The sequence below is a fragment of the Triticum aestivum genome, chromosome 5D (assembly GCF_018294505.1).
Source record: "Triticum aestivum cultivar Chinese Spring chromosome 5D, IWGSC CS RefSeq v2.1, whole genome shotgun sequence".
NCBI lineage: Eukaryota > Viridiplantae > Streptophyta > Magnoliopsida > Poales > Poaceae > Triticum > Triticum aestivum.
Window position 1 is genome coordinate 566,648,108 of NC_057808.1, and position 18,494 is coordinate 566,666,601.

The 18,494-nt window shown below is 46.8% G+C and overlaps 1 protein-coding gene across 1 annotated transcript; it reads right to left on the minus strand.

The window, feature by feature from the left end:
• Nucleotides 1-10,172: 10,172 nt before the first annotated feature.
• Nucleotides 10,173-14,902, minus strand: LOC123123966 (uncharacterized). The gene is made up of 3 exons (XM_044544630.1): nt 14,749-14,902; nt 10,622-12,632; nt 10,173-10,445 (listed from the first exon to the last, which is right to left on the minus strand). Exon 2 carries the CDS (start codon nt 12,598-12,600, stop codon nt 10,645-10,647), a length of 1,956 nt encoding a protein of 651 aa, XP_044400565.1. The 5' UTR covers nt 12,601-12,632; nt 14,749-14,902; the 3' UTR covers nt 10,173-10,445; nt 10,622-10,644.
• Nucleotides 14,903-18,494: the final 3,592 nt, after the last annotated feature.

The window sequence follows — 18,494 nt, forward strand, 5'->3', positions numbered from 1 at the left end:
AAAGGAAACAAGCAACAACATTAGAATTTATACATCAATGCTGCTCTCTATCAAAATATTATGGGTGTCTATGTATATTACTCTATATGGACGTGTGCATTAGCCGTTAGGATAGTTTTTGGCTGTGGTGCAGCTACCATTTGGAAGAACTCTGTGAATATCCACTTGAAAGTGTCCACCTTCTCATCGCTCATCAACACGCCTCCGTAAATGATACTCTGGAAGTGATTGTTGACCCCAACAACAAGCCCAAAGGGCATGTCGTATAGGTTTGTCTTGCAGATTGTATCAAACGTTACACCATCACCGAAACACTTGAACTGTTCAATTCCTCTGCCAATGGCCCACATCAACGTCTTAATCCTACCCTTGGTAAAAAAAAAACTTTTCCAGTAATCCCACCCTCGGTGTCAACCTGAACACTATATTTAAATTCTGGGTCCTCTAACAGCATATCATTGAATACATCTATGGTTTTTGTTGCATCATTTAGAGACTGTTGCCGGTTAAGCTTGCCACACAGAGTTTTGAAAGATCGTTTCGTGAATGACACGTCCTTTATCGTGCCAAAGAAACTGCCTACAACGCTGTAAACCTTGCTAATGCTGATATTATTTTCTCTCAGTTGTTTAACCAGGTCCCTTGTATACTATGTGCCGGTGCAACTTCCAGTGCAATTTCTCCCCACAGTTAACAGATGAATCATGGTTGTGATCTGACCTGTGCTCGCATACATACCATCCACCATCGTCCGACCTCAGCAGTCTTATCATGGCATTGCAGCCACACCTCGTGGACCAACTGTTGGCCTGCAACGGTTTACCCTGCAGAAACAAGCATGCAGACAAATCAGAATATGGAAATTTTCAGTAAAACCCACATTTTTTGCGTGGCTTCCGCAAAAAAAATGCAAGAGAGCTCAATAAGCAGCAAAATACAAGAAGGAAATGTTGTTCTGCTAGAGACTCGCCGCCAGGCACATACTATCTCCTGCATGCACTTCTTCCGGTGTACATTCAAACGGCTTTTTGCATAGTGGACACCAAAACTAACCTCCCATGAATACAGATTGTAAAACTCGTAGCCTTCTTCAAAAGAATCAAAACTAGTACCAATCGATGGATTGATAGCGGTTCCAGTTTTTTTTATCGACATATGCACGAACAGAAGCTTCAAGGGCAGGCATCAGTGAAGGGCTCGGCTCCCTCTCGTCTGGTGCCTTCCCAACTTTGACTCTGCGAATAATGGCACACAAACTAATCAGATGACTGAATTCACTGAAGGACACAAAAAACAGAGTGGTGACCATGGGCTCACAGCCCACATCTTTTTGGTGTTATACATAGCAAAAATCAGGAATATTTGTGGGAATATAATTACTGAATATATATATGTGTTGCCAAGCAAGTAGCAGGTGCAGACTCAGAGAAATTTCATTTTAACAAACAAAAAAATAGCAGATAGCAGCAACCATTTTTGGTCTGCAAACCCACCTTTTTTTTTGTGAACTGAGTCGTTAGCCATGTGTCGAAATCGTCATACCATGTTATTTTAATTTTTAATCTGTACATGAGCGTTTCTGGTGTGCTGCTACCCCATGTTGGCCACTACAATGCAGCTTACCTCTTCAGATTATTTCAATGCTCATACTTTCTGACTAATTTTCAGTATGTGCACCGCCCAAATAAATCAAAACGAACTGATGAACAGCACTACAACAAGACTACCAGCAAGCTGATAAAGCATATATTTCAGGTCAAAATTATCAACAAGAACGAAAACAGCTATAAGGTGAGGAATAACAAAATAACCTCCTGGTCCAACAAGATTGATCTGTATTGGACACTCCCACGCCCTCTTCATCTGCATCCTGGTCCATGGCATCACATGCTATATTTGCAGCTCCTGTGTCGCATGAATCGCCCATCTCTTCGCCAGCCTCTCCTCCCCCTTCGTAATCCATGTGGCCTCCAGCTCGTCCCAATGGCAAAGAAGAAATCAACTCCTCGCTCGCATCAGCAGTTCCACTCGTGCTGCCCTCATTGCACGTCGGCAACTAGCTCTCTTAAGAGTTAAGACAACCCCGCCGTCCAAACGCGGTACGAGCCTGCACAAGCAATCGAGAGCCAGCCAGATCTGATTTTTTTAGAAGAACAAGACGGGGGAAACTTCAATCCATCGAACTCCAGCTTAACAAATCACTCCCAAATAGCCGGAACTTAGACGAGAAATAGGGTTTTTTGATACAAAGAGAGTAAGCGTGTCACTTTAGGGCCACTTTGATTTTATAAGAATTTTTCATGCATATATGATTGGGAGCCATAGGATATTTTTTTTTCCTATCGAACTCAGAGTACAAATTTCCCTTGGGGCCAATCTCACAGAGTTCTTGCGGTTTTATTATGGTGCAAACAAATAACTAAAATAATACAACTTCGTGTTCTTATTTCCAATATGATCCAGTATTACCATGATATCTAAACCCTCGAACAAAAGAAGCCTTCCATTTTTCGCTTATGCAACAGCACCAGTTGAAGCATCTCGACAATTCCTGACTAGTTACCTAGATTCACTTCTAATATCAGCGAGCAGTACGGTCGAGGATATGATCAAGGGAAAGGGACATGTTTACTCTGTTACTGCATTGTCTACACCTCAATCCAATGGTCGTCTGCCCACTCATCCCAGGCTGCAGTTGGTTCCTCCTCAGGCTGGTTATCTAAGCTTCATATAGATGGATCTTATGACTCTGAATCTGAAGATGCTGGTGCAGGCGTTGTCTTACGCCTGTACTCCCTCCGTTCCACAATTCTTGTCGTGTCTTTAGTTCTGAAACCGTGACAAGAATTAGAAAACTAAGGTAGCAATTATAGAGTAGTTTACTTCTGAAACCATGACAAGAATTATGGAACGAAGGTTATAATTATGAAGAGATAATCTTTTCCACAGGCGGGTTCCTGGAGACTTACTCATCACCACTCAAAGCAGAAATCATGGCTTGTATGAAAGGCCTTTTCTTATCCCTCCAACGGTGTTCCTCTTGGATTGCCTTCGTGTGTGATTGTTTGAAGTTAATCAAGCGGCTTATGCTTCACAAGATGATATTTAATACTTCCTTCGTCCGGAATAATTTGTTATAAAATTAAATAAAAATAAATGTATTTATAATAAAAATACATCTAAATACATTTATTTCTTCGACAAGTATTTTCGGACGGCGTTAACCAACGATTATAGCACGTGAGCACTGACAGCTCCTACTCTGTTTTAAACCGAGCAAGCAACGATAACCAAGCAATGGCGCTAACTGCAGCTGTCACCCACGCCTCCCGCACGCTCCCGCGCCGGCGCCACAGCCGTGCTCCGACCCCGTCCACCCGCCTCGCCCCTCCCCTCTCCATGCCGGCACCGCCGCCGCGTCCGACAACCCTCGAAGAATCCCCACCGAAGAGAGGTTCACTTACGAACATGGATGAAGACGAAGATGAAGATTTACAAAGAATCCCCACCGAAGAGAGGTTCACTTACGAACATGGAAGTTGATTTACAAAGAATCCCCACCGAAGAGAGGTTCACTTACGAACATGGATGAAGATGAAGATTATGATGGCCCAAGAAACTTGAACAAGCCCGATGGTGACAAGAAGACAAAGAAGAAGATCAAGAGGGAACACGAAGCATCGAGCTTGCGGGACAATATAGATGCCATGGTGCAATCAAATGAGTTGATGTTAGTGAATACATTGGATGCAAAGAAAGAGTTGGCCGAGAAGAAGGCACGAGAGAAGCAAGAAAAGTGGCAATTGCTCAAGGATGAGGGATTGCGCAAGGCGGCCATTGAGGAGAGAAGAGTACGTGCCGCTGAGAACAAAGCCATGTCCAAGCTTCTTGCCGAAGAGAATATGATCATGACAATGAACCGCAATGACATGGACAACATCACCAAAGAATGGCATGATATGGCAAGGAGAGACATCTTGAAGAGGAGGATGCTTGCGTCGGCCGGTGCTTGTTACAGTGTCAGCGATGTTTTCTCATCGGGATTTGGAACCAATATCGCCGATGCATTCAGTGCGCCGGCCGGTGATTTCGGTGCCAGAGTTGGAACAAGTGCCGGCGATGGATTCGGGGGCGCCGCTGGATTCAGTGGCGGCGATGACCTTGATGGAGGTGGTGCGGAGTGAAGAGCGACTGAAAGAACATGCGGTGCCCCCATGTTTGGTTTTGGTAATTGATGACAATCTCTATGGACTAATGGTTGCCTTGAGTTATATTTGAAGGATTTGTCCATAGGCTTTTCTTGAAGTCCATGTGATGGTTTCAAGGAGTTTATGTGGTGACCAAGGTGTTATTAAGGAATTATCCAAAGATTGGTCATGTGAGAGTAGAGCTTATTGCAAGCATGTCTTGAAGAAGAAGATTGTGTGATCATTCATGTTTACCTTCAAGACATCATCCAAATGAAGAGAGTTGGAAAGAGTCAAGGTTGATCAAGACTAAGTCAAGAGTGAATCAAGTTGATCAACACACAAAGCGCACAAGATGTACCGAGAGGGATCAAGCGATCCCATGGTGTGGTAAGCATTGTCAATTACGCTTTGTGTACTAACTCATGATCTTCGTGAGAGTTCTTTGTGGGGTTAGGTTGCGGTGTGCAAGTTCAAGTGAAGCATCATGACGAGATCAAATGCTTGAAGCTTGTCGTCCATTGTGGTGACAATGGACTGGTGAAGATGTGCGGAAGAGTGGCTCACCCATAGTGGAGTATGGGGGAGCAATCAACTAGTCTTCATCGAGCCAACACAACCAAGAAAAGTGGTCCAACTTGAGGTAGTCAAGATCGTCATCATCTAGCTCAAGTGGACCATGTGCAAGGCAAAGGTTTGCTCTTGATAGGTTTTCTATTTTACCGGTCTCATGATGGTAGTTGGGAGACCGGGTTATAGGATAGATTGCCGTACTATCAAGGGGGGCTCTCGATGAGTAGCTTGATCGTATCGTTCATAGAGAGCTCAAACCATTGCATCCTTGCATCATCTTTGTTGGTTCTTGTTTGGTTCTTCTCTTTGTGAGTTTTGGAGCTTATGGTCATCTTGATGACAAGCTCGAGTTCATCGAAAACGGAGTTCACTCGCATCTTCTATGATGTTTTCAATGTTGGAGGTTATGCCGGTTTTTCTCGGTTGGAGGTTTCACTCCTCTATTTGTTGGCATACCTCCCCTGCCTCTTCTTACTATAACCAGTCGCACCTTTTGATGCTACTCGTCTTTCTCAATCCAACAAGCTTGAGTTTGCTCACTTCGGAGCTCATATGAAGAAGTTATGGCAGTTCTGGTTTTCTCCCTGCGGTAGTACCGCGGCCAGAGCGGCAGTACCGCTTATCGCCCCAAGCGGTAGTACCGCTGTCCAAAGCGGTAGTACCGCCTATGGCCATAAGCGGTAGTACGGCTACGGTTCCGCGCTGGTACCGCCTCGATTTTGGGTCTTGCATTTTTCGTGTCGAGTTTTGCAGTAGTTGCACGGCAGTAAGGCACGGCAGTTCCACCTATAAGCGGTAGTACCGCCTATAAGCGGTAGTACCGCTCCGGTCGGGCGGTAGTACCGCTACTGCATTTTTGGTCCCGTGTTCTACTCCTCCAGCGGTAGTACCGCTGGGGTGCGCGGCCGCCCCAAGGTTCATGTTTAGTTGCTCCTTTTCCCTGCTTCTTCCCCAGAGCGGTAGTACCGCTCGTGGAGCGGTAGTACCGCTCGTGTGCGGGCTGAGCACATAACGGTTGGATTTTTCCCCTTCTATAAAAGGGGGTCTTCTTCCCCAATGAACCTTATCTTTTGAGCTCGTGTTCTTCCCCCATTGTTGACCTTCTTCGAGCTTGCTAACTCTCAATTCCTCCATGGATTCTTGCTAGTTTTTGAGGGAAAAGAGAGAGAAGATCTAGATCCACATTTCCACCAATCACTTTCTCCTCTTTGTGAGGGGAACCCTTGGATCTAGATCTTGGAGTTCTTGGTGTTCTCCTTCTTGTTCTTCCTCTCATTTTCCTCCCTAGCATTAGTTGCTTCGGTGGGATTTGAGAGAGAAGGACTTGGGCACTCCGTGTGCCCTTGCCATTGCATTTGGTGCATCGGTTTGAGTTCTCCACGGTGATACGTGGAAGTTACAAGTTGAGAAGCTTATTACTCTTGGGTGCTTGGTGCCCTTGAGCTTGTTCCTCTTGGGTGCTTGGGCGCCCTAGACGGTTGGTGGTGTTCGGAGCTCAATCATTGTGGTGTAAAGCTCCGGGCAAGCGTCGGGGTCTCCAATTAGGTTGTGGAGATCGCCCCGAGCAATTTGACGGGTACCGGTGACCGCCCCCAAGGGTTGCCAAAGTGTACGGGTTCGGTGACCGCCCCCAAGGGTTGCCATTTGTACGGGTTCGGTGACCGCCCTCAAGGGTCCCTTAGTGGAATCACGGCATCTTGCATTGTGCGAGGGCGTGAGGAGATTACGGTGGCCCTAGTGGCTTCTTGGGGAGCATTGTGCCTCCACACCGCTCCAAACGGAGATTAGCATCCGCAAGGGTGTGAACTTCGGGATACATCGTCGTCTCCGCGTGTCTCGGTTATCTCTTACCCGAACCATTTACTTATGCACTTTACTTTGTGATAGCCATATTGTTTCTTGTCATATATCTTGCTATCACTTAGTTGTTTATCTTGCTTAGCATAAGTTGTTGGTGCACATAGGTGAGCCTAGTTGTTGTAGGTTTTGTGCTTGTCAAATTAACCGCTAGGTTTATTCCGCATTTGTTCAAGCCTAAACCGTAATTATTTTAAAGCGCCTATTCACCCCCCCTCTAGGCGACATCCACGATCTTTCAGCGACCAAGATGATGACGGACGTGGTCGTCGCTTTTGCAAGTCCTTTTGAGTTTGTCCTACAAAACTATGATTTTATTTGCGCGCGAACGATATTTTATTTTTTGAATTTAAACTCATTTATTGGAATCGTTGTCAAATTCGCTTATTGGGGGTTGTCGGTTTGCGGGTTGACACGGTGGCGTCCGAGCAGACCCCGTGTAGCCGACCCGTAAAAAAGCATCTTTCGTGAATATCCTTTTTTCGGATCCGTTTGCGGGGTCCGACTATGCCTGCCCGCGCCGGCCCGCAAAAACGTTTTTCCGCAAACTGTAAACGCGTTTTGCGGGTCGGTGTTATACGGTGTCTGCCAGAGATGCTCTAAGCTCCCTTGATTTTGAATCGTCCTGGTCGTGGTTTCATTGCGGCCCCCCTGTAAGTGCATGTGTTGTGTAGTTTTTATTTCTCTTTCTCTTTTTATTTTTTATTTTTTCACATTTTAATTCCCAAGCGCTAATTAAAACTTTTGAACAAAAAACACAAACATTTTTAAAAATGAACGGATTCATTAATTTTTAGTATATTCGCAGATTTATTTAAGTATGTGTTTTTTAAAATACCTGATTTTTTTCAATGAATATATTATAAATTTGTGATTTTTTTCTAAAATACCTGATTTTTAAAAAAATTACAATATTTTTAGAAATCCTTAAACATCTTTTAATTCAGCTAACTTTTTCAAATGAAAAATAGAGTTGATTTTTTCTGAGTTAGAAGTCGCGAGAGCGAAGAAAACTAAATGATGAGTAGGGAGCCAAGCTGAGCTAAGGAGAGGTTTGTGGACTTTTGGAGCTGTTTTACTATTTCATTTTTATTTTTATTGCATCTTAATTACTAGTAAAAAATATATAGTTTTGATGGAATCTAATAAGTTGTAACTGCACAAAATCAACGTGACAGTGGTATCCCCAGCCAACCAGTGTTCAAGTCCTGGTGATCGCATTTATCCTGAATTTATTTCAGGATCTTCGATGATATGCTTTACGTTCCCGTCGATTACGAGACGTCTACCGTGACTTCGTAAAAATCTAAGATGATATGTCGGCTCAGTCTCTCGAAGGTGCTCACAGAGATAATGTGTGCGTCTGTGCGTTCATAGAGATCAGTGTATGCGCGTTTATATGAGCCCCTTGCATGTATAGTGTCTTGAAAAAAAAAGACTGACTGACAGCTTTGTGAACTGAAGAAGCAACGATAAGCAACCAATGGCGCTAACCGCAGCTGTCACCCACGCCTCGCGCGCGCTCCCTCGGCGGCGCCACCGCCGCGCTCCGGCTCCCTCCACCCGCCTCGCCCCTCCCCTTACCGCGCCGCCGCCACCGCCGACACGTCCGGCGACCCTCGACCGCGTGCTCTCCGACCTGGAGGCCCAGCCGCGCCTCCTCACGCCGTCCCTCCTCACGCCCCTCCTCGCCGCGCTCCCGCTCCACCCGTCCCCGCGCCGCCGCCTCGCCGCGCTCCGCGGCCTCCTGCCGGCCTCCCTCCTCCGCCGCCACCCGGACCTCGCGCTCCGCCTCCTCCACATCCACGCCTCCCTCGGCCTCCTCGCGTACGCGCACCACATCTTCGACCACCTCCTCCCCGCGCGCACCCGCCGAGAGCGCGCGTTCCCGTGGAACTGCCTCATCGCCGGATACGCACACGTCGGCCGCTATTACGACGCGCTCGCCCTCTACCTCCAGATGGACGAGGAGGGCGCCCCGCGCGACGGGTTCACCTTCGAGAGCGCGCTCCGGGCCTGCGCTGGCGGCCGGTCCGCCGAGCTCGGTCGGGCCGTGCACCGCGACGCCCTGCGCGCCGGCCTCGCCGCCGACGTCTCCGTGTGCGACGCCCTCGTGGAGATGTATGCTCAGTGCGGCGACATGGAGATGGCGTGCCAGGTGTTTGACGCAATGCCGGAGAGGGACGCCGTCTCGTGCAACGTCATGCTCGCTGGCTTGCTGGGGCACGGTGGTCTCTCTCCTCAGGCAACGGAGGTATGGAGGAGGATGCTCAGAGAAGGGCACAAGCCCAACTCCGTCGTGCTGTCGACGATTCTCTGCCATCACCCTGATGATGGCAAACAGGGACCGGAGGTTCATGCCTGGGTGATCCGCCATGGGCTCGACACAGAGTTGTCAGTGGCAAACGCTCTGATTGGAATGTACTCCAGAAAGAATGAGCTAGGCCACGCCCTGTCCGTGTTCGAGTGGATGCCGGTCAGGGACCTGGCCTCGTGGAATGCTATAATCTCTGCGCACAGCCAAGACTTCAGAGTTCTCATGATGTTCCGCCGCATGGTGGACTCCGGAGTGTGGCCGGATGAGACCACCTTTGCGGCGGTGCTCTCCGCGTGCGACAGTCTAGGATTGGTGGAGGGCGGCATGAGGCTGTTTTCTGAGATGGAGAACAAGTACAGAATTCAGCCTATTCTGGAGCACTACACCTCTGTGGTCAACATGCTAGGCAAAGCTGGGATGGTGGATGAGGCATACGAGTTCATGTCAAAGCGGATGTGTCTCAGCAGTGAGCCCACTGTCTTGAGGGCTCTTCTACATGCTAGCTCAGTACATGGCAACATCAGGATAGGACAAATCACCGCAAAGAAGTTACTCGACCTGGAGCCTGACAATTGCATAATTTCGTCACAGTAATGAAGATGTATGAAAACACGGGTAGGTTGGAGGAGCTCGAGAAGGTGAAGAAGGAAATGAGGGATAAAGGGCTGTAACATTTGGCCTGTTGGATCATCACTGATCACAACTTCTGTATAAAGCTCCAGCATCTTCTTTGTTGCCAAGTAGTGGTGATTTCTTACCAGTTTGGCCCTGCACATAGTATTATTAACATACATTTACATAGTCTCTGATTGAGACCTTTGGGAGCGAGGGTTGTACAACTGAACTGAACTGACAATTGCCGAGGCAGGGCAAAGGCAGAGCTTCGGAGGATTGCTTTCCCCTGCAGACACTAACCCAGAGTTGACTACAGATGCCTGCTTCACGCCTACGTCGATGATAGGAAGCTCACCCCATCGATCTTCAGAATCCTCTGGTATGCAGGGGTCAAGCGTGCTGTTCAATTACCTGGTGCTCTGAGGACTACATTGTGTTTGGATGACTGACTACATTCTATTCTGCTGATCAATTAGCTGGTGTTCTGAGGACTAATTGGTCTTTTCATTTCTGGGGCCGACTAGGATGGAATGATGAATAAAAGAAAGGAAAAATGACTGTTGACCGAAAAATAATTGGCGGTTGATAGGTTATGATAAAGAACCAGAGACACAGTTCGATCGGATGTCGATAGATAGATAACATGCACTGACCAACTAGCTGATACATAACACACAGTTTAACCAGAAAATTTCAGTTTCTGGTAGTGAATGCACTGAGCTAGATACATCCATTTTGGAGACAAGTAATTCGGAACGGAGGGAGTAGCTCCTACAAGTGTACATTTTGGATGACTGACAGCTCCTACTCTGTTCTTAAATGAAGAAGCAACTGGAGGAAACCGACCAATGGTGCCCCCGAGGTCTGTCTCTCTCTGTGTGCCGTGTGCAACTGATCTAAGGAAAGAAACAATAAACAAAATGATTAACATTAGACAAATATACGTAGTTGATGGCGAAAACAAAATTAACTGGATATGCAGCATACAGTACGTAGCCTCGCTACCTTTTTAAGTCTACCAATAAGTTCATTCATATGAGAAAGTGTTGGCATATGCAGTTGTATATGTTACCTTGGACATTCGCTGTGCATTTATCAGCGAAAATCAAAGGCGTAAAATCGCACATCAATGTGAGGTCCAAAAGTAGTAGGTGGACTAATAAGGTCGATGGGAAAGGCCGCGGAAGCCCCAAGATTCTTGTGTGCCATGAGCAGCCAGATGAAGGTAAGGAACTCCCCTCCTCTGGCCAGCTGGGTCGCGTGCGTCTCGGGCCGCGACCTGCTTGCAGCGTACATGATGATCCTCACCCACATGTCTCTCATCTCCTCCAGTGTTTCTTTGCATGGTTCTGGTAAAGACAAGGCAGAATCCTCCTTGGATAAGAACTCTTTCAGATTTTGCAGAACAACACCATGCTTGCTGTTGCTGATGCTGATGCTGCCTGCCATCATCATAAACTTCTTACGGAAGCCTTGTAGCACTGATTTGGCACTGCTAGCAGTGACCTGCAGCATAACTGGGTGTGTAACAAGAAGGTACATCATATAATTGGATAGTTTCCGGCAGACACCAACCAAGGCAGCTATCTCCGCGTCCACGCTTGAAACCTCACTCAGGTGTATTATTGTTGATATATTCAAACGGATTATGACAGCACTAAAATTGTCAGACAATTCTCTTGCCATACTACGCAGGAACCGACTGAGATGTTGCCACTGTCGTTTTTGGCCTCCAAAAGGGGACTGGAGAATGACTCTAATCTCTTTCACAAAGCTCTCTGTGATATCCTTATCCACCTCCTCGTACTTGGCGTCTAATACCTTGCTCAACCAAAACAACCTGTCCTCTCCAGCGCCAACTGCTTTTGCCATCTTCCTACTCATGCCCATCACTCGTTCCGACATGGACGGGCTCCTTGGGTTTTCCTCGCAGCCCACATAGCTCAGAAAGTTGTACTGCCCTATGCGGTTTGACCACAGCGGCTTCTCCTCCGGCCATCCAACAATATTATTGGAGACAAGCGTCCAGGACACGCGAGTGAGCCAAACACACTTCCTGGCCTTCAGCCATGCCCATGTCCAAGGTGACACCATGACCATCATAAACATTGCAAGAACTTCCAGTAAAAAGCTCCCCATGAATAACATGTAGGTGATTGCAACGTCGGCCCTGTTGTATCTCTCTTTGTCACCAACTATGAAGAGCACAAGGGCAACCAAAGCCGACACTTGAGATGTGCATCGAAGTATAATCCCGCTTCTTGTCCGAAGCATTGCCGCCTTGGTATAGACATCACAATACATGATACCAAGTTCGACGTCAACCAACTTGACCAGCTTGGACAATTGAACTTCACCTGACCGGGCATAACTCGTCCAAGTTGCTGCACAGAAGCCTTGTGGTATCTGGAAGAGCGTAAATCCAGCAAATAAATGCCGAATGATTGGCGCTGAATCCAAGGAAAAGCAAACAATGCTAGAGAAGCTAGCATCTTGATCTAGTTCTTGATGCTGGTTCAGCTTACTTTCTTCACTATTGTTGTAGCCACTTATGTTTTGTAGGTTCCCGTACATGAGAGCCATCGTCCTCTCCCCATACTTGATGATTCCAGCAACAAACATAAAGATGCCCGGAACAAGAAGCTGCGCATTGCGCCCAGCAATGTACTTTGAGAAGACATACAATGCTAGGACCACTTGAACTATCAAATTCAACAAATGCCTCAACCACAAGCGGTTGTCCTCCAAGGAAAAAGCTGTGATGGTGTCCTGTCCACCAAGATGAATGAGTAGGAAGGGCGGCCAAAAGAAAGCTAATGGGTGGTTTTTTGTCAGCGCTATGGCGTTGTCGTCTTGTTTTGATAGCAAACCAAGGGCATAAACTGCTACCAAGTCTGCCACCAAATAAGCTATCCAAATAATGCCACTAAGAAACTTGGCGCCACGTTGCCGAAGGCTGCCAGTAAAGAAGAGGAATATCTGTAGCACGAAGCTGAGAAGGACAAGCAGTTGGATCTCCCAATCATTAAACAGTTGTAACAAGCTCGCCATTGTCAACCAAATTTACTATATATGCCACAAACCTGCACGTGATAAGCATATTAATAGAAAAAACATTTCAGTGTGGTTTCCTCAAAACCAAATGGAAAACTCTTGATTGACTTGCTAAGCTCTCTTAATTTATATATTACAGTATGTTTCAACTAGTTAGCCCAAAATAAATTCCAGACTATAATGTACCAACATTATAAACATCAGTTTGTCGTTTACCAAGTTTAATAAATAAACCATGAAACATATTGGTTTTTTCTTCAATATCAGAGTTTGATAAACAAATAAGAGTTTTAATATTTGAAATGGAAATGAAAAAAACCAAAAATATAATTGGGACAATAAATTCAATTAACAAAAGATTAATTATGAATCTATCAAGAACTACAAAGTTAAGTGTCCCAATATTTGATTCATTAGGTACGATAATAACACTGTTTTTTGGATTTAGGCACCAAGTTTTATGTCTAAATGACCGGAACTGAAGTGATTTAAGTACGATAGAATTCATTTATTTAGTCCATTTTAAAAGAAATCATTATGCTTTCCCTCCCGTTTGCCTAGCTACAGAACTTTGCCAAGACTGTTGGGTCTTTAGTGGTTGAGAAAGTGTTCAATTAGAACATGAAAACTGACTCAATTGGTCTTAATTAGAGAAGGGCAGAGACTCTCAAACAAGAAAAAGGATCCATTCGAGAGAATTGACTGAGGAGCCGTATGAGGTGAAAATCTCATGTACGGTTCTATAAAGGGACAATAAGGATGACTTATCTGTCGACTTTTCTACTATCAACCTCAAAAAACCCAACTCTGCCTTACGTAAAGTTGCCAGAGTACGATTAACCTCTGGATTTAAAATCTCCGCTTATATACCTGGTATTGGCCATAATTTACAAGAACATTCTCACTACCAAAGAAAAGATACATCGGCGGATCTAATAGCCGGAGCATCGACGAATGGCTTGGGAGGCAAGCAAGAAAAACAAGATTATATAAAATATGAAACTACATTATATAATGAATCTAATGATATTGATTTGGTATTATGAATGTTGATACTTTTTTCTATAAGTTTGGTCAAATAAAAATTACTTTGACTTCGAACAAAACTTATATGCAGAATACAAAGGACCGAAGAGAGTACATGAATGAGTATTTTCTACCAGTATTTCTATTTCCACAATTCAAACATCAGTAGCGTACGCAATGCGCGCACCATACCATATCCCCACATACCATAGTGTTATAGATAATAAATCCGTATCTAGACTCCTAATATATATGAACACATTTTAGTGTTTGATACGTACATCCGTATCTAGATAAATCTAAGACAAGTAATTTAGAACGGAGATAATATAATCTTGTTTATTTATACATACAAGATTTCAGAAATGTTGAATTTTCGTACTACTCAAAATCTCTGCAAGACTACTTCCGGCAAGCAAGCAGACAAACAAAAAGTTAGTACAGACTACTCTCCAATACAGACTTTCCTTGTCAACCCCCCGGCCCCCATCTTCTCATTTCTCCGTTAGTCGTGGTAGGTACTCCCTCCGTTCCAAAATAGACGATCTAATTTTATACTAACTTTATACAAAGTTGAAACGGAGGGAGTAGCACGTGAATTCAAGGAAAGATAATGTTTCTCAAAGAATCGGATGAAGCTTTAAAAAATTGCAGATCCAGCAAAGCGCTAGCAAACAAACGGAAGGGGAGGGAAGAACACGACATTCTAGAGAGAAAAACAGTAGTGTACTAGCATTGAAAATTTGCTAGAAACTAAACAATATAATGCAGCTTTTCTTATGAAAAAGGACAAATTCCCACACAAGATGGCTCCAAATCAAACGGCAAGACCCCGAGATGGATCTGAACTAAAAAATAGAAAATAAAAAACTCCAGATCTGGCGTCTAAGTTGGCAGCTAAGTGGGGATGAGGACAGAGCTTGGTTGGTGGCAGGGTCACAAGGGTAGTGCGACGACGCGGCCGCCGCCGACCCGCCGTACCAAGTCCATGGCATCCGGAGCGAAGCTAGGAAGCATGGCTGGGATTTTTACCCGCTTAGCCTCACTTCTAATACTAATGGTGGGAGTGCAATAATCGCATTGAGATAGTATAACCCAAGATAGGATATTTGTGCATACCTCGGTTAGAAAAGGCGCGCGGATCGGATGCTTCTCTTCATACCTCGGTTGGAAAAGGAGCAGAGGAGTGAAAATGCCACCTCCCGTGGATCTGGACAAGAGAGTACTCTTCTATTCATACTCTGCCAAGTAGCAGGATTCAGTGAAAGTCAACCGGTGAACAGTACGGGTGACTTGGGAACCTCTTCTCCATTTGAGAATCAAGGGTCAGATCGGCATGAGCAGTGCCACCCGTGTTGCAGGATTCAATCTGGACAGTCCATTTCCATATAAGAGCATGGTTAATAATGCAGCTCGCTGTTGGCTATAAGGAGATGCTACCTCACTTAATAAAACCTTTATAAAAAATACTCATATAATAGCTTGGCTCTAAGCATTTAATATTTACATGAGCAATGTATATAAATTAAAAGAGAGTTGCATGCATAGTATTTTTCTCTTGATCAATGTACTATAGTGCTGTAGAATAAGAGTCTGCTTCACTCTCTCTCCTCTTCTCACTTATCCAAGTAGGATTTTAACGAAATGACAAGTCTTATAGCCTTCTGATTGGGCCTTATTAGACTTGCTCTAACGGGTCAAGCCACGTCTAGACTTTGCTGTACAAAGTCACCGAATCCCCCTTCATTTCCTGCAATAAGAGCAAAAGGGCAGACAACTAATAAGATAGCATGTCTTCTTAGGGCATTCGACCCTCAAACCGCTCAGACACGTTCGGACCATGCTGTCCGAAAAGCGGAAGTCATCCAATGCAGGCCTGTATTGGTCCGCAACCGCAAGGCAGTCTGAACGTGTTTTCGTCCGTAATCCGAAGACAAACATGGGGGACTTTGTGGGCGCTCGGGCCGCTGCCATGCCCGATTTTGACCGCCCTGATCCACCCAAACCCCCACCCGTCACTACTAGGAAAAGCCTCATAGGTAACTCAAAAAAGTGGCGGACGCGACTAGGCACCCTCCACCGCAAGTTAGGAGAAGTAGAAGTGGCGGGTGACACAACATGATCGCGAGAGCTACAGGCACACAAGTGGAGGGCAAAATACACCACCCGCCACAAGTAAGCACTGCTGAGCTTGGCTATGCTATGAATGCTTGCAGTGGCGAGTGGCTAGGCGGACCCGCCACTAGTGTTATAGGCAGCACTGGCGGGCGCGCCAAAGGCCCCGCCACAAATAAATGCCTACAACCGGTTAATTTTTTATGCAACTATTAGCTCTGGTGGGTGTCCAGTCGTGCCCGTCACACATAGGTTGCCTTTGGACTATCCAAATTCAACTCCAAGATTGCCGCCCGCCACCCCAAATTAGCAGTGGCGGGTCATCTGGCGTGCCTATCGCACGAGATGAACTCTATCTGCACGTGCGCCCCCTCCCCTACCCACACTTCACTCTCACTCTCAGTCTCCCCCATCTCACTCTCGTCGTTGTCGGCAGCTCATCCTTGCCGCCCCCGCTGCCGTCGCCATCATCCTTGCCATCCGCTGCCACCGTCGTCCTCACTGTACTCGTCGCCGCCCTTGATCCCCCGCCCTGTCGCCCTCCGCTTTGGCAGGTAATCCGTTGTCGTCCCCGCCTCTCTTTCCTGCCCTCCTGGTCTTCACCCGCGGTCGCGGCCGCCACACACATGGACAGCCGCGGCAGCATCCACGTTCGACTAGGGTTACAGTTAGGGGTCCTACTATATGTGTTCATATTCGTTATTGTAATGAGTTCAATTTGTTCATTCTAGGGTTAATATTTTCTAAATTTCTTTATAGTTGTAGTTTCTAGTTAGTTTTTAATGCACACAATAAGACAAATTGTAGATTGATAGATGAATCCAGCAATCAAAACTAGCCCTAATATGAACTCACCAGCTGTCATGGGAGTAAGTCTGACAGTAAGAATAGGGGGTACGTAGGAGGAGGCAAGGTCCTAACTACGGCGAGGTTGTACACGAAAGATTTACGAGTTCAGGCCCTTCTTAGAGGAAGTAACAGCCCTACTTCTCGGTGCCCGGAGGCTTGGTCGACTGGATTATGCGTGAAAGTTACAGGGGGTCCGAACCCTTGTGCCAAAGGAGGGGGGTGGCTTATATAGAGTGCGCCGGACCCCTCCAGCCCTCAGTTACACAAGGTTCAATGTACGTTAAGACAAGGCGTTACTGGTAACGCTAGCTATAAAGGACTATAAATGACCTTTAAGACTACGGATTGAATGCCTGACAGTTGCCATCCTGGGTGGCTTTAGATCTTCTGTATTCCGAGTGATTCTTCGTATGGTCGAATGGCTCTATCTTGGTCGAGTGGAATTGGGATATCCGAGTGGTATATCTGGTCGAGTGGATTGCACTCCAAGGCGATTTCAGTCGGTATCTTTGGTTGTACTTTGAATGTCTTTGACTCTAGGGTAGTGTCCTTGGGTAGGGCATCTAGGTCAGGCCTATGACCCTACCCTAGGTACATGTCATCGTCATTAGCCCCCAAATGGATTGAGGTCCGAGTGAAAAAGGGTTGAAGTTGGTTCTAACTCGATTGCACGCTTTGGAGGCATTTCATTGGAGTCTGAAAATTATGCTGAAGCTTCAACCTTGTTTCAGTCGCCTTGATCAATTCAGAGGTCGTCGAGTGAGTTATGTTGATGATCCTCGAGTGTTGTTCTGGGGCGAAATCTTCTGCGCGATTGGTTGCTCTACGGTTTCCAGATTTCACGGGATTCAAAATTTTGGAGAAGCACGCGGGACGGAGCGTGCCGTGGTAATCGGAGCGGGTAGACAGGGGCGCCTCGATCCCCGCGCCGCCTTTTTCTCCACTATCGGGTGAGCGACTGTTGCGGGATATGACAGGATTGCTCGGGCCCACGGATCAGCCACTCAGAAGCAGGCCCATAAAAGGCGTCGAGGCCGATGCGATGCACAGTGCGCCTCATTCTCTCTCTCCTTCCTCTGCTTCTCCACCGTGCCCTCCTCTGCTCTTGACGTCCCCGCTTGGCCCATGCGCACTCCGCCACAATGGGGAAGGACAAGACGGCGGCCTTGGAGCGCGCGAAGGCGACGGCGACAGCGAAGGGCAAGAAGACAGCTCGGGGGACGTCCTCGCGGTCCAGTCTGCCGCCGGGTTTGATCCAGGGGCACTGGATCTGCACCACCATCGAGCGGGATGATCTGGAGCAGCTTGCTGAGGACGGCCTGATTGTTGTTGGATCTTGGGGGCTACCGGAGGGGGAATCTAAGCCTCAGCCGTGCGAGGGTGAGCGTGTCCTCCTCACCACCAATGTCGACCGAGGTCTTTCTCTTCCTCCGCACCCGTTCTTTAGGGGTTTCTTGAACTTTTTCAGTGCCCAAATCCACCATTTCCCCCCAGACGCAATCGCGTATCTTGCCGCGTTCATCTCGCTGTGCGAAAATTTCCTGGGCTGCCAACCACACTGGGGTCTGTTCAAGCATATCTTCACTTGTCGTTCTCAGTCGGTGAAGAAAGCTCATCCGACTGACGAAAAGACGCACGTAATTCAGATGTGCGGGGGTTTAGGGATTCAAACCAGAGGTAGGAGTACTTTTCCTTCCATGCCCTTCCCGAGTCAGTCCGGGGATGGCAGTCGACCTGGTTCTACTGCAAGGACGTCCTGACTCCTGGCCAGTCGACTGGTCTCCCCCCTTTCACTATGGAGCGCCTCCGCCAACCTTCTTCATTGACTGTGACCCCCGAGGAGAATGGCGAGGTGACTCTTTTAGTCGACCAGGTTATTAACTTAGTCTGGAGGGGGTGAC